At 39.4% G+C, this 16918-nt stretch overlaps 1 protein-coding gene and 1 pseudogene across 1 annotated transcript; one reads left to right on the top strand and one right to left on the bottom strand.

Annotated features, from left to right (window-relative positions):
- The first annotated feature begins 10819 nt into the window (after window positions 1-10819).
- On the top strand, window positions 10820-14621 carry LOC121744045 (annotated as a pseudogene).
- A 470-nt stretch (window positions 14622-15091) lies between these two features.
- Window positions 15092-16918, bottom strand: LOC121743018 (uncharacterized protein At2g39795, mitochondrial-like). The gene is made up of 3 exons (XM_042136191.1): window positions 16586-16918; window positions 15541-15881; window positions 15092-15436 (listed from the first exon to the last, which is right to left on the bottom strand). The coding sequence occupies exons 1-3, from the start codon at window positions 16853-16855 to the stop codon at window positions 15277-15279; spliced, it is 771 nt and encodes a 256-aa protein (XP_041992125.1). The 5' UTR covers window positions 16856-16918; the 3' UTR covers window positions 15092-15276.

The following is a 16918-nucleotide window of genomic DNA, read 5'->3' on the forward strand; positions in this document are numbered from 1 at the left end:
TTTCGTAACAAATTAATTCCTGAACCCAATCCTTCAAGCTCTTAAACGCTGGCCCAAGTTTAACACACTCATCTCCTTTATTTCCTTGGCCCAACTTTTCCCTTCAATTTTATTTAGGGCCCAAAACTAATTACAACACCCACCTTATATCTCCAAAACAAAAGAAGGAGGCCCACTTTAAAAACAAAACCCAATTACTCCCTTCCATCATCCGTCAAACTTCTTCTCCCTCAATTCATCTGCTTCACCAAATCCTCAAATTGAGAATAGCCCCAACTTCTCGCCTCCTCCTCCCTCACGCCGGCGATCGCTACTCTCGTCACCTCGGCGATTCGACATCGGAGGGTACCGGATAGTTCTTCTCCCCCAATTCGTGAAGAACCCAAATTTCTCCGTCGCTGCCTGTTCCACCCAGGACGCCACTGCAGCGAGCCATCGGCTCCTCCGCCGCAATCAACACCTTCCCCCTCCGTTTAAAACTCTGAACATCACCACCCGTCTTCTCCCTCTCGACGATTTGCTCCCCCTCCGTTCAGCCTGGTCTCTTCATCGCCGCTTCTCCAGCCGCGGTAATCGCCATGGTCCAGCGACGATGCCGTCGTGGCCAAGCACCATCGCGCCTCTACCTGCTCGCGAAACTCCGCCAGCACCGCCGTTCTCCTTCTCCTCCGCACTGCAGCGCCGCCACTGTTCTTCGCTGATTTGCCGACGCGAGCTGTTGTCCGCCGCTGCACGTTGTTGTTCTCACCCCACGCCAGCACCGTAGCTGCTTTCCTTCCGTCGTGGCTGTGCGCGATCCAGCCCAGAGCCGAGGTCGTGTCGCCGCTGCTGCTCGGTCGTGATGCAAGACTCAAACCGCCGCTGTCGTCGCGGTCAGCGCCAGTTCCGATTCCCGAACATGCCGGGTTTGAAAATGAGGTGGAACTGAGAATCCTACTTGCTTCTTTTTTTTTACTCCAGCACTCTCTGCTTTCACTTGGGTGTTTTCTCTCAATTTATGAACTATGGAGAAGATTAAGGAGTATAGAATGGGATGTAAATCGGAAGTTTGCAACATGGTGTAATTTGGAATTTTGATCGTGCAGGAGATGGAGAGTAATGCTTGTAACCGCAGATCATGGGAGGAAGCAAGGGTAATTTTTTTCTCTGAAATTGAATGAATGTGGAAGGAATTGTGGGATTGAGGGAGAGTTACATGTATAGAAATCGTTAATCTCCAATTGGGCTTCAAAGTGTTGTTTCAAATAAAATAAACTGGGCTTGGAAAATTAAATAAATTGGGGTAGAAAAAGAATAATTGTTATAGGCCCAAAATGTTATATCCTTCGATCGAATCAAATGCAAAAAAATTTCAGGTGCGCAAACGATGCCAAAAAGAGAACAAATAAAAAAAAAAAAAAATGAAAGAAAAAGTCGGGGTGTTACAATCTACCCACCTTAACAAAAATTTCGTCCCGAAATTTGCTTACGTCCTTCGAATGGTTCGCACCTAGCTTGCTCCAAAGTTTCACGCAATTCCAAGAAAAAGTTTCATGGTCCACCGGCCTCCATTCGCACTCTCGATCCCCTTGTCTCGTCGTGCCTTGACAAATTAGGGGTTCACCCCAACTTTCAGATTCTCATTCGTAATCGTCACTCGGGAAAGTGATAGATTATCTCAACTTAAAACTATTGTTCGCGCGTATTCAATCTAGCCTACAACATAAGCACTCTATGTTCGCAACATACTTCATCATCATTCATACTTAAAGATAACCAAGTATAACACACAACATTTTAACATCCCAAAGTAAAAACACTTTCATACTTTAAAACTCAAACTCGAAATCAAACTCGTAATTTCTCTTCAAAACTTGCTCTTTTCTCAAACATCAGAAAATACTATTCTCAACTCGAAATCAATCTCTCAAAGAAAGATTCTACTTCCTCCTTCTTATAAAAATTTTCTCCTCTTTCTTTCTCAAATTTTTTTCTCGTCGTCCTTTCTCCGAAACTTTCTCATAAAAAAATTTCACATAAAAATAAATTACCTCTTTCTTGATTGAGCGTGGCGAAGCGGGATGTTGAGCCTTCAATACACAATTATTATTTTATCTTCTTTTATTTTATTTTACTTATTGTTTTAGTCTAGCGAAACAAGTCTAGACTAAGACTGAAAAAGACTCTCGGGTCCAGAGCGGAAAGAAAAATTGCTCTGATACCACTCTGTCACGCCCGCATTTTCTAAGGATAGAAAACACGGTTTATCGCGACTAGGGGAGGATTAAAGAAGCGGGGAAGAAAGGCGGAAAACAACGCAACTCGACCATAGCTCGAAACAAATGGGAATAGCTCGAATAAAAATCAGAGTATCTCAACAATCAACAACTCGAAACAAATATTATCTTAACAATACTTGGCAAAAGAAACAATATTCAGCGGAAGCATCTCGAGAGTAGAATAATGCTATGTATGAAGACACAACATATTCCGAACATTTGATGGACATTCTTCACTTTTATGCTCAACACCCACCGCGCTCGTCACCGCTCAATCTGCACATTAAGAAAAACAACATGCAGGGCTGAGTACTTATTGCACTCAGTGGACACACGCCAAAAACATAGTTTGTCATGCCATATCAGTGTAACCTTGGGGTTTTAAGTGTAAGAAAATAACCCAAGTACACTAAAACATATTTCATAAATTCGACTGCGCAGTCATTTTCAGATATTGCCACCCTTATTCCCACCATCATACACTATCTGATCCAACGGGTGACAAGGGGCGTGGCCACACCCCAGGTCAACTAGACCGGCCAACTTGCTCTCAGATGGCTCCCGATCTCGTGTACACTAGCCTGAGGGTTCGCAGCCCAACAGACCCGAATTCGATTAAACATATGTGGTAAACCACTTCAGATAGGTTTCAAAACAAAACAGTTGGCAAGACAAACAGTTCATCTCCATAAACATTTCCGGAACAGCGTCCGTATTAAAGATAACCCACAAAATAGTAGGGTAGAAAAGCCCACAAAATACTTAGTTAGAAAGCCCACCTCGTTCGTTTAAAGCTTTAACTTGTGTTCCACTCCGTTCTCGGAAAGCGTGCGAAAGAATCTCTCCTTCAATCTTACTTGGAAAATTCTGAAATTCGCGTACTGTAACTCCTCTAAGCAGCCATTTCTTTCGTAACAAATTAATTCCTGAACCCAATCCTTCAAGCTCTTAAACGCTGGCCCAAGTTTAACACACTCATCTCCTTTATTTCCTTGGCCCAACTTTTCCCTTCAATTTTATTTAGGGCCCAAAACTAATTACAACACCCACCTTATATCTCCAAAACAAAAGAAGGAGGCCCACTTTAAAAACAAAACCCAATTACTCCCTTCCATCATCCGTCAAACTTCTTCTCCCTCAATTCATCTGCTTCACCAAATCCTCAAATTGAGAATAGCCCCAACTTCTCGCCTCCTCCTCCCTCACGCCGGCGATCGCTACTCTCGTCACCTCGGCGATTCGACATCGGAGGGTACCGGATAGTTCTTCTCCCCCAATTCGTGAAGAACCCAAATTTCTCCGTCGCTGCCTGTTCCACCCAGGACGCCACTGCAGCGAGCCATCGGCTCCTCCGCCGCAATCAACACCTTCCCCCTCCGTTTAAAACTCTGAACATCACCACCCGTCTTCTCCCTCTCGACGATTTGCTCCCCCTCCGTTCAGCCTGGTCTCTTCATCGCCGCTTCTCCAGCCACGGTAATCGCCATGGTCCAGCGACGATGCCGTCGTGGCCAAGCACCATCGCGCCTCTACCTGCTCGCGAAACTCCGCCAGCACCGCCGTTCTCCTTCTCCTCCGCACTGCAGCGCCGCCACTGTTCTTCGCTGATTTGCCGACGCGAGCTGTTGTCCGCCGCTGCACGTTGTTGTTCTCACCCCACGCCAGCACCGTTGCTGCTTTCCTTCCGTCGTGGCTGTGCGCGATCCAGCCCAGAGCCGAGGTCGTGTCGCCGCTGCTGCTCGGTCGTGATGCAAGACTCAAACCGCCGCTGTCGTCGCGGTCAGCGCCAGTTCCGATTCCCGAACATGCCGGGTTTGAAAATGAGGTGGAACTGAGAATCCTACTTGCTTCTTTTTTTTTACTCCAGCACTCTCTGCTTTCACTTGGGTGTTTTCTCTCAATTTATGAACTATGGAGAAGATTAAGGAGTATAGAATGGGATGTAAATCGGCAGTTTGCAACATGGTGTAATTTGAAATTTTGATCGTGCAGGAGATGGAGAGTAATGCTTGTAACCGCAGATCATGGGAGGAAGCAAGGGTAATTTTTTTCTCTGAAATTGAATGAATGTGGAAGGAATTGTGGGATTGAGGGAGAGTTACATGTATAGAAATCGTTAATCTCCAATTGGGCTTCAAAGTGTTGTTTCAAATAAAATAAACTGGGCTTGGAAAATTAAATAAATTGGGGTAGAAAAAGAATAATTGTTATAGGCCCAAAATGTTATATCCTTCGATCGAATCAAATGCAAAAAAATTTCAGGTGCGCAAACGATGCCAAAAAGAGAACAAATAAAAAAAAAATGAAAGAAAAAGTCGGGGTGTTACAATGTTAACCATCCTAAAAACAAGATTCGAAATGTTTGTTCACTATCATGCAAAAGTAGTTCTTAACGAACTCAATATGATATTCCCTCCGTCCTAAGATAAGCGAGTCAGATTCTTTTTTGGATATTCCACCATAAATGAGTCATTTCCTTTTGTTTATATGAATTCTTCGATCAGGTGTAAATGGTCCACAAGAATCTTAGTTTATAAGATAGTCAGAGATTTCGTTTTATGTTAACCATCCTAAAAACAAGATTCGAAATGTTTGTTCACTATCATGCAAAAGTAGTTCTTAACGAACTCAATATGATATTCCCTCCGTCCTAAGATAAGCGAGTCAGATTCTTTTTTGGATATTCCACCATAAATGAGTCATTTCCTTTTGTTTATATGAGTTCTTCGATCAGGTGTAAATGGTCCACAAGAATCTTAGTTTATAAGATAGTCAGAGATTTCGTTTTATGTTAACCATCCTAAAAACAAGATTCGAAATGTTTGTTCACTATCATGCAAAAGTAGTTCTTAACGAACTCAATATGATATTCCCTCCGTCCTAAGATAAGCGAGTCAGATTCTTTTTTGGATATTCCACCATAAATGAGTCATTTCCTTTTTTTTTTGACAAAAGTCATTTATCTCACTTTATTCTCTCTTCACTTCTCTACTTTTCTCTCTCGCATACTTTAATCTCTCCACTTTAACTATTTAAATATCAATTCTTTAAATCTCGTGCTTAAAAGAAGTACTTCGCTTATCTTGCGACAGAGAGATTTCTAGATTACTAATCATTAAAATTATCATTCTGACTTAGATATATGTGTAGATATTAAATCTCTATCAAGAAGAGTATATAATAATTGTTTAATACTCTCGCTATTTATATCACGTTATCTTTCTTAGTTTTTTTTTAATATTCATTTAACATACAAAATAACATCTCTAAAAATTTTATTTTAGGTTAGTTTTATAAATGATTACTTAATGGAGTACGACATTTATATTAAAATGGTTCCTAAACTTTATTTGAAGTTAATTTAGTTTTTAACTTAATCTTTTCCATGTGACGTGAAATGCCACACAATCTTTTCTACTTAATTTAATTAAATAACATATTTACCATCATATTCTCTATTTCTGCAAGAATATGCACTTTTTCTTTTTTAATTCATCCTATAGGAATATGCACTTTTTAAATTTAAAATTTTTTTCTCTCTAATGAGGTGTGATCCATTCTCTACTAATAATATTTTAATTGCTTTTTCTTTTTACTTCTATCTTATTTTATCAATTATATATTAAAACTTGTGCCCAACTAAAAATAGGATGAGGAGAGTATTTACCCTAAAACTACCACTACAACACTGCACACATACATCTAACTCTCGAAGAGCGCTAAAATGAGCTTTCAAAACATCATTGAATTGAATATTCATGTGAGAATTAATAAGAAAGAGGAGAAGCCATACGGCGTGCTATGATAGAGATGAAAGCTGAATATCAAATAGTCTTTCTGTCTTACTATAAGTGAAAGTATTTCTTTTTGGTATTGTTTTGCAAATATGATAACAAATAGTTAGAATAGAGAGAAGTAAATAAGAGAGAGAATAATATAGAAGAGAGTTGTATCTACATTATTCTCTTACTTACTTTATTTTCTCTACGCTCTAACTATTTATTATCATTTTCGCAAAACAACGGCCGAAAAAAATGTCTCACTTATAGTGGAACGTAGGGAGTACTTATAGGAGAATCAAAATTTGCATGTGAAAAGAGAGTGAGAATTCTGGAAACACAATTATAGTATTATTTGTACTCCCTCCATCCCATGCTACTCGCACATATTTTTTGAATCGTAAATTAAGAATTAAGTAATTAGTATAATTAAATTAATGATTTAAGTATAATAAGGAAACACTTAATAAGGGACACTTAATTACCTCTAATATTTTAATTAAATACAATAATCCTTATTTAAAATAGAAATAGTGCAAATAGTATGGAACGGGCAAAAAAAGAGCAAATAACATGGGACCGAGGGAGTATAAAATAATAAATTAAATAATAATATTTTAAATATAATCTCATGACCTTTGGAAAAGAATAATGTTAAAGCTAATGTATTCTGAAATAAATAATCATAAATTTGTAGAGAACAAAAAAAGTGTTTAGCATATAATTGAATAGGAGTGTCGAAACAGGTAGCGGGTAATGAGTAATCCCGAACCCGACCCCAATACCCGCCGGGTATTGGGTACCCATTACCCGACGGAATCGGGAAACGGGGCGGGGTCGGGTATAACTATTTTGGGTTTTGCGGGTATCGGGTATACCCGATACCCGCTCGGATAATCCCGTTAGTCCTGAAATACCCGATATGTATATTAATATTTTATAATTTTTTATTTTTAATTTTAATACTTGCTGACTGGGCTGACTCAAAAATCATATTATAATTTTTTTTGTTTGTAATTTATTACTAAACGTATTTTTTAGGTTTTTAACTTTTAATTAGGGTTAAGTATTTTAAATCTTTTTTCCTGTCTTTTCTCTTTCAACTCTTTGTCTTTTTAAAAATATAAGTTCTCATTTATTTTTAAAATTTATTCAAATAAGCATTTGTGCGGCTCATATGATTATTTAATCTTCTAATTCCTTATTTATTCTGAATTTAGATGTGAAAATGTAACAAATAACAATCTATACAAAGTTAAAAATTTTAACTTAAAATTTTAGAAACATAAACAAATATTACAATTTACATGGCTTCTTCTCAATTCTCGAAAAAAATTAAAGTAATAAATAAAGTTCAAAGTGAGACTATTACATTCAGCAAGTAGTATTTTAAAAAAATCATCTAAAATAAACAAAAATATATTTTTTTAAAAAAAAAGATGTTTCGGGTCGGGTACCCGCGTTGTCGTGTGCGGGATACCCAAGTCGGGTATCGGGTAATACCCGACTCACTGCGGGACGGGTATCGGGACTAACTTTTTCTGCCAAAATTGGGTTCGGATACCCGTTTCGAAACCCCTGTAATTGAATTCTTTTGTCTTTATTAAGATTTCTAAAATATATTACTACCTCAGTCCCACCCAAGATGTCCACATTTTTTAGCGAAACGAGATTTAAATTTATTATTATTTTAATTGAAAAGTGAAACCCGTCGGGTTGACCCGCAACCCTATTGTGTCAACCCACCTAACCTGCTGACTCGTTGAGGTTGGCCCATATAGCCGTTTTATATTCGGGTTGCAAAAATATAGCCCTAAACCCTGTAATTTTATCTAGTTATTTAAACCGACTCGCAGATTTCCGATTGGATTGACATTCCTATGCCAATTACATAAACAAAAATTCAAATTACAAAATATGAACATAATTACAAGAGTCCACTGCACCTAAATACTCCACTATAAATAAAAGTGCTATCACACCACTACTACTGCTACTACTAATAATAATAATAATAATAATGATTCACTTCTAGCCTGCAGGAGCAATGCAGTTGGTTCCGGATGAGCAGATTTGCAAGAATGGCCAAGGATCGATTACCACTACTGCTATGTAGTTGTAACACCTCTCACGCACAAGTGTGTGAGGCCTAGGGAGGTGGGCTTCCGGCAGGACAATGGGTTACGACCCTCCCCCTTAGTGAGACACTGTGTACCCTGATTGAACACCCCTCAAAATATTGTCAAGCGGGTAGGGGTGACAAATCGTGCGTGTTGTGTCATTATCGTGTCGACACGATAACAACAAACACGAACACGACCCGTTAAGAAAACTCCAAACACGAACAAGAACACGACCTGCTACCCTCAGACACGAACCACTTGGGTCAACACGACACAATAACAACACATATATAACACGACACAATAACGACACTATAATAATACGACCTGATAACACGATAAGAACCTGATAACACAATAGGATTAAAAACTTAAATCTAAGTACACAATCTGATTTAAAATCCAGCAAACAGCAAAGAAAAAATCCATCATTCCACAAACACGACACGAACGCGAACTTAATTTAAATTTTAAAATAAAAAAAATATTAATATTATAATATATTAATATTATTTCTTAAGGTGTAACACGAACACGACACGAAATTTTCGTGTCGTTATCGTGTCGACACGATAAGGACACGAACCCAATAAGCTTTGACACATACCCATTTTCGTGCGGGTTTGTGTCGTGCAAAAAATTGCCAGCCCTACAAATGGGAATATGGGGGAGCATCCACAACCGTGCTCTTGCCAGCGGCACGGTTGTGGGCCCGGGCGATACTATTCATGCCTGCTCTCTGGCAAGAGCACAACACCCACAACTGTGCTCTTCCGCAAGGACGAGCACAATTAATTTAATATTCAATTAAACATAAACATTTCCATAATACTAAAATTCATTAAAAAATCACAATAAATATTACAAAATACAAATAAAATAAAAAAGACATAATTAAAATCCTAAAAATTAAAAATTACATAATTAAAATACTAAAAATTAAAAATTACATAATTATTGGCTAATATTACCTAAGGAAGACTACTCATCCGGCGGCAACAACCCCAATTGTTTTTGGAGACCCACTATCATGCCTCGTGCGTTTGAAGTTGCGTGGGGGTCATAGTTGACCTATCGGCCATATTGAGTTGGGCCAAAAGGGCCCACAACGAGTTGTTCGGGGGTGGAGGTGGAACATAGGGTGCGGGTTCGGGGGCGGGGGCCGATGGAGTCGCGGAGCACCGGCGCTCGGCCGCCGCCTTCTTCCTTCCTTGCGGTCGGCGTAGGGAACCGCTTGGTCCGGCGTCGGGGCTACCCAAGTTAGCTCCGGCGAGTTGGCTAGCGACTTCTTCGGAGCCGGAGTCGGATAGGGATACCGACCTTGACCGTTTGGAGGAGCCGCTAGAGGAGGATGTTACGCCTCCCAGATACCTCGGGTGGAACCGCGTTTCCTGCCAAACGTTGAGGTACTTGAACGACTTACCGTTCATGGATTGGTATGTGCTCAGCGCCGCAGTGATGATGTCGACCTCGCTCCGGCCGCTCCCGGCATTCCGCGACTCCTGGAGGAAATAGCCATTGAACTTGCCAATTTCGTCGTTGGCTCGGCCGATGCAGTTGCGCACCATACTCTCGTTGCGCTCGATCGTTCCCGGCGGCCGGTTTGCATTGTACCGGCGAGATACGCGCCACCAAAAGTGATCGCCCGATTGGTTCGTGCCAACCGCCGCATCTTCGGAGATTTCAAAGTACGCCTTGAACAATTTATCCATCTCCGCCGGCGTGTACGGTGTGCGGACACCGCTGCCGCGAGTAGGAGCTTGCGGAGGTTGGGAGGGGGCGGTCGGCCTAGGCTCCGGTGTCCACCCGTATCGTCCTTCGGAGGCACCTTGGTCGTCGATTGGGTATGGACGGTAGCCACCCGGAACGGCCGAATCTTGGGTTTGAGGAGGGGCCGAATATTCCGTTTCCGGACTAGGAAACGGTTGTGAACCGAACCATTCGGGGTTCCAACCGTGGGAGCCCGTAGGGTTATCGCCTTGGCTGGACATAGTGATGTTGTAGGGTATGAGAGAATGAAGATGAAAATGGATATGAGAGATTGAAGATGAGAATGGAGATGAGAGAATGATGATGAGAATTGTGTAGTTTGATGTGAATTTTTGGGAGTGAAATTGGGGATATTTATAGATGAAAGTGTGTATTTTTGGGGTAAAATTTTTTTTAAAAAAATTAAAAAGTGGGAAAAAACGGTTATAAACGGATATAATTTTTTTGGGAAGTGAAATTTTTTTTTATTTTTTATCGGTTTTTTTAATTAAAAACCGATTAAAAAAAATTTTATTTAAACCCAACGGTTATGCCGTTGACGAATTAGGGCGCGCCACGTTAGCTGCTCGCTGGCACGGCGCTGCTTGATGCATCGAGCAGCGCCGTGCCAGCAGAGCGAGCGCAGCGGCGGCGGGTGGCGTCCGTGCCAGCGGCGCGGACGGCGGTGGCGAGCAGCGCCACCGTTGCGGATGCTCTTAGGGTCAGGTTTCAACTTTTCTGCAAGAATAATAATCCACTTTTATTTTTGCTAATTTTTTTACAGAGATGAGTCTAATTTTTTTACTCGAATAATCTATCTCGTACCCACCTTATCAATTATGCATTTAATATTCTACAAAAGTTTCTAGTTTATAGGGCGAATAAATGTGAATATCACAGGTTGTTGTTGAAGAAAAAGTGGCTTCCAAACTTTGGGCCCAACACATTCGGGCTTGAGCCCGGCCCAATGTTTCTTCACAGTGCAGCAATTATTGTCACGAAATTCTGTCTCTTGAGCTGTGCTTCCCTGAATCTATGGACGAATCTTACACCAACATCCCCAGCACCCACTTTGTTGGCTCCGTTCCGGTACGCTTAATTGAGATTCCATTGCTATTTCTATCGCCATTTTTCGTAATTGTGCATTTTTCGTGCTTTATTGTGATGGAGTATTTGGAATAGAGAATTGTTCCCAACTTCATTTGAGGTTTCGCAGGAAGAATAGTTGGGAATTTGAGCATTAAATAAGTGTATTTGGGGGTGATAGAATGTGGCTTCTTTGTCTATACTGTTAGTATTTATTTCATTGAGGTTTCGATTTGTTTTTCCAGTTTATGATGGCTATATTATGATCCTAAGCATTTGAGCATGGGTTTGATTGTCAATATGTTATTCCAAATTTTTGGAATAATAGATATAAGTGGTTCCTAGTCATGAATTTATTGATGTGTTTCATGTCTGGATATGCACAGGCTATTGTTAGTGAAGATAAGAAAACCACTAACCCGGAAGGTACGCTATCGTTCAGAAGATTCGTTTATCGTTGCTGATTTCCTTCTATAATGCATTCTTGCCATGAATTTCATATAGTTCCAGGAGCAAACTCGCAAATATTTCCTCCCAATGTGAATAGTCAGGGATACCAAACTGTAGGCGGTCCCAGTGGTAATGCTGGTAAGTAATAGAATCCTTTATTTGTATGAATTGTTTAATTTGTGAGGGATTACGGAGTATTTAAATACTCCATCGTGTTACTGTATTGCTAAAAATATTAGCATCTTCTTTCCTATTAGTTATGCTTCGTCAACTAGCAAACCTTTTAAGTTTATTTCTTAAATGTATCAGTTGTTGCTGCATTAGCAGAATCACCATTTCAATGAAGGAAATCCTATCATGGTTCTGAAACAAAGGTAGCTGTTAGTGTATTATTATTGAAGAATTAGATAGCACACTAGGAAGCTAGTTGAGCAGTGTATTCATGGAATTTGTAAGTACAGTACTGAACAAGAAACACTTGTGGTCAGTGATGCTATGGTTATGCTTTTAGCCTTCTACAAATAAGAAGTTTACTCCATTGGAACCCATGATTTCTAGGTGGCATATTTACTTCCGTTCAAGAGAAATTGCCGTCAATTATTGCGTGCAGGATGATGTCTATAATGCATCATTTTGATCTTTAATTCATGGTCCGTTTTGAAAGCTCAACCTGGTTAGTGGTTATCCAAAAAATACAGTTCAGATCATTTTGTCATAGCTTGCTGTTTGTCAGTTGTGATAAGACATTCTTGATTCAAATTTTCTTGAAAATCGTTATGATCACTACAGAGTGTTTTTTATAGTGTCTTTGAGCTTCATTACAATTAAATTGATTTCAATTTGTTAGTAGCCTGCCTCTTTGAATTGATGCACATAAAGAATTAAAGGTGTCTGCTAATATGCAAAACCCAAAATAGGCACCTTATTTATGGACAGTGAAAGAAAGAGAGCTAGTGCTATATAATGGCCCCTGTCCCTTTAAAAACAATTTTTCCAGAACTTCTTGCTAAACTGCTGTGATTGCCTAGTTCAATTACTCTAAATCCATGTGCTTGCTTTGAAATTTTGAACTGCTACTTAGTTTTCGATTTGGACCTAAAGTGATTAATTCCCGGTTGAGCTGTGGGTCATTTCCATTTAACCCAGCCTATTTCTTGTTACAGAAACCATTATACTCTTGAAATTCTGATAGATATAGTAATATAAATATGCATACGCATATAAAGAAATGAGAATTTAACAATCCGCATGACATGCTTAGTATTGGTGGGTCAATAGTCAATAGAACAATCAACTGTTGTCACTTGGAAGTAGCTTGAATAATCGCTCTCTTCATCGTGACAAATACCATGCTTGTTAATTAATAGGTTTATGTACAGACGGGGCGAATTGGATTCTTTGTCCCTCTATTTGTTAAAGATATCTCTTCAATTTACATTGGAAACTACTTAATCATTCCAGGTCCTTTTGTGATTACTTTCTCAAGTTATTTAAATATGTGTATATTCTCAGATGATGGTGGTCAACAGCCAACAAACAACTGGAAGGGAGTATTCAGCATATATTCATACACACAATATTTTAATGTAGACACCGATGTTATTATAAACAGATTGATAAGTTCTTTGTATCCTACAACCGGAGACTTTGTCAGCAAGATTGATGCAAATCCAGACCTGTAAGTTTGATGAAGGAACGATACATGAAATTGTTGAATTTGGTGTCAATACTTGTTGTACCAACCTTTGCCTTTGTGATTGTATTATCTCCCCATGACATTGCTCGTTCTTTCTATTGACAGTTATGGGCTTGTCTGGATCTCTACTACATTGGTTTTTGTGATTGCCTCACTTGGGAATTGTGCCACCTACTTAATGAATAGCAAAGGCAGCCCAAATATCACTTGGACATTTGATGTCAACTATGTAAATGTGGCAGCAGGCTCCATTTATGGATATGCGCTCATAGTTCCGCTGGGATACTACTTTTTGCTTCACTACTTGGGTGCAAGTGTCAGCCTCGTATGTTTTTGGTGCTTGTGGGGATATTCCCTATTCATTTTCATCTTGACTTCTGTAAGTATCTGTTATTACCATTCACATCCATTTTTTGGTATAAGTTCTAACAATTGCTTATTTCCCTGAAATACTGCTTGCCACCCTTTTCCAGGAGAGTTTTACATTCATATTTGCTGTTTTGAGCTGATATTATAGAGATTTAATTGGTTATTCACAGTTCTATTTATAATAACCATAAAGTTGCAAACTTGTAATTACTCTAATAATCTTCTTACAGGATATGCCTCTTTTCTCATTTCCCCTACTCATTCTTTTCTTCACTCTTGGCATGCCTTTTGAGCCTCATTGGTTGATGAAGTACTCAAAGGTTTAATGAATTATACCCCCTCCGTCCCATAAAAATATGGGCATATGATATGGCATGGGAATTAAGACAATTGGTAAAGTAAAAAGAGAGGAGGGAAGGGTAGTTAAAGAAGTGTTAGTAGATAGTGGGACCCACATTATTATTAGTGTTTATTGGTGGTATAAGTTGTAGTAAATGACTTGATATTTAAGGATAATAAATTGGGATAACTTTCCGTAAATGGAAATGCCCATATTTTTATGGGATGGATGAAAATGGGAAGTGTACATATTTTTATGGGACGGATGGAGTATAATCAAGAATAATACCTGTCCTGGTTGAATGAGAACATCATGAAAATTAAAGTTATATGCTTCTACATACATAATAGATGACAGAAGCTTGTGCTGCTTGAAACATTGTATTGGCCGCATTTTGCTTTTCATCAACTGTCTCTCCCTGGTTGTTTTCATCTACATACAATATCTGTTGCTGGTTTTCCATTGCCTGTCCAGTTTCTGTTGCTGATTCCCCTTGAATTTCTTCGGTGGATTGTCATATTGATTGCTGGTGCTGCATCAGCTAGCTTTGTCAGTTTGAACCTCAAGAATTATGTACAAACCACTGATACTATGATTGTGGTTGTCTCACCATCTGTGCTTGTCGATCTTCATCAAGATGTGGTTTTTCCCCTAACATGATACTTATGTACAGTAAGATGTCGTTCTTTTTATGTTTGATTATTGTAAGCAGTGGTGTCATGTATATATTCTCAAATGCTATAAATTTGGACATCTCTATATCGATGCTAATTTTCAACTCCCCAAAGCATTTAGTCATTTACTAACGCCCTTCTTCTTTTGGGTTATGGATATTCACAGTAAGCCATTCCTTGTTTGAACCTTTCCCTTAAAACATTGAACTAAAGTTTTTGAGATACTACTCTACTACTCCCCCCTTTGAGTATGGTGAGGAAGAAGGGCACAGATTTTAAGTGGAGATGGATATTTATTCGGTGTCGAATAAATATAAAGAATTGGTTCTCGACTGGAAACACGATATATAGAAATGGTAATTACACTGATCGTGGACCAATGCATAAGTCGTGTTACTAGATTCCCAAAACTAATTGATAATTTTCTGAGTTTAGTAAGTTGTAGTATATGAAATTGATAGCTTTAAAAGATCAGGGAAGCAGCCCAAAGATTATCCACCAAGAATTAAACAGTTTTTCAGTATCTAATTTATTCATTTGAATAACTTAACTTCATATGCAGCACAATTACTAAAACTGAATCAGCAATTTCCATTCAGGCTAATATGCCAAATGCGTTCAGCAAATATCACTTCATAAAAAACATAAATCCCAATATGCCAAATATATGTAGTTCTGGCAAATCATAATGAGTTCATAGGCAAAATTAATAGGACCAAATCAGATGAAAGTAGAATCCCCATCTGTGAAGCTTAAGCCTCAACAAACTTCTGAAGATTCTCCAGCCACGCGACGTACTCCCTGCTGTCCTTGTTAATCATGTACTCGTGCAAGAAATTTGTCGTGCTCGGCTTGATTCCTCTGATTTCAAGAAACTTGTGGAAGGATTTCTGCAGATTCTCATCCAAATCCCTGAAAAATCAACCACCGTGACATCAGACATTGCAATGAAGTACGACAACCACCAAAAATGTATACCATCCGATATATACATATTGAGTTGTAGTAAAACTCACCCAAAATCAGGTCCTTCATAGGCTACTTGCTCCTCGGAAGTGTTGGGATCCTTGATGCTCAGGCTATCAATGGCAATCTCATCAGCATAAGCAGTGCAAGTAAACTCTAAGCTCGGCCCATTTTGCTTGGAGACTCTGACAACCAATGGGATACAAGACTGACTTCCCTGCTCATCATCTTGCTCTTCATCGTCATCTTTCTCATTCTCATCCTCCGCACTGATGTCAGGCATGTGGACTTCGACAGTAATGCTTTCTCCGTTGTAGTCTCGGAGCAGTGTTATGGTCTGCTGTCCAGGATGGTCTTCAATTTTAAAGGGGAAGCCTTCAGGAACCTCCACCTATAAAAATCAAAATGAACATAACAGATAATTTAATCTCATGAGTTTCAGTAATACACAATGATCTTCAACATCAAATTGACCGATGAAGCCTTCTCACATACTCCCGGTTACCCAAGTTAGCTGAGTTATTTCTTTTTTGCAATCGTTTTGAAAAAAATGATAATAAGTAGTTAAAGTCAAGAGACGGACGGTAAGGTAAGGTAATGTAAGAGAAAATAATGTAGAAAAGAATCGACTCAACTACCTTCAACGGAGGGAGGACTACTTAATTTGTGATTGAAATATTACTTCAAAGGAAAATACGAGAATTGCATCACATAACTGAAGATTACTGATAGCAAGAATGGTAGGGTTTAACGTCCCCATTATTTGCCCAAAATCGGAAAGAAAACTAGCAAAGATCTTATAATTCAACTATTATAACAATTAAGCAGGTTAATTTCATCAAAATACGAAGGAAAACTAGAGAAATTAAACCTAAAATTGGGGGATTGAAACAAGCAACAGCTGAACAAACTCAAACTCAATGGTTTTTGTAACATTTCACTTGAAATCCAAATAATTGAAGTCAAATTAAATCAGATTCACCATCTATGCTTTGCCAAGTGCAGCGATTTAAAAGAAATTATAAATCATTCATGTCAATTTACGCTCTGAGAAGCTAAACGAAACAATAGAAATGAAAATGAAAGGGTTGAAACCTCGTCTTCTTCCTGGGTCTCGAGAGCACATTCAATCTCGGATTTGATAACTCGGGCGAGCGATTCATCCGATTTAGGCTTGGTGGAGTAGTGGTGGGCTACCGAAGGAAATACCCTAGGGAGTAAATTGCGCGAGGGTTGGGTGACGGCGGCACAACAGGGGCAGGCTGCGCCGTGGTGGTGAAGGTACCTCTGACTGGCGGCGGAAGCCCTGAATGCCAGAGGTACAACTCGCGAAGCTGCTCTGCGAATAATGTTGTTTAGGGCCATTTTTCTTAGAGAGCGAAAGAGAGAGAGGATGGCTTTGTGGAGTGACGGAAGGAGGTCTTTATC

This window comes from Salvia splendens, chromosome 8 (assembly GCF_004379255.2).
Source record: "Salvia splendens isolate huo1 chromosome 8, SspV2, whole genome shotgun sequence".
Classification (NCBI taxonomy): Eukaryota; Viridiplantae; Streptophyta; class Magnoliopsida; order Lamiales; family Lamiaceae; genus Salvia; species Salvia splendens.

Excerpts from the sequence above, each read along its gene's own strand:
- LOC121743018 (XM_042136191.1), bottom strand. The coding sequence starts at position 16,855 with ATGGCCCTAAACAACATTATTCGCAGAGCAGCTTCGCGAGTTGTACCT. Across the intron at positions 15,882-16,585 it reads AGACCCAGGAAGAAGACGAG|GTGGAGGTTCCTGAAGGCTT; the intron begins GTTTCAACCCTT and ends TGATTTTTATAG. Across the intron at positions 15,437-15,540 it reads TATGAAGGACCTGATTTTGG|GGATTTGGATGAGAATCTGC; the intron begins GTGAGTTTTACT and ends TTGATTTTTCAG.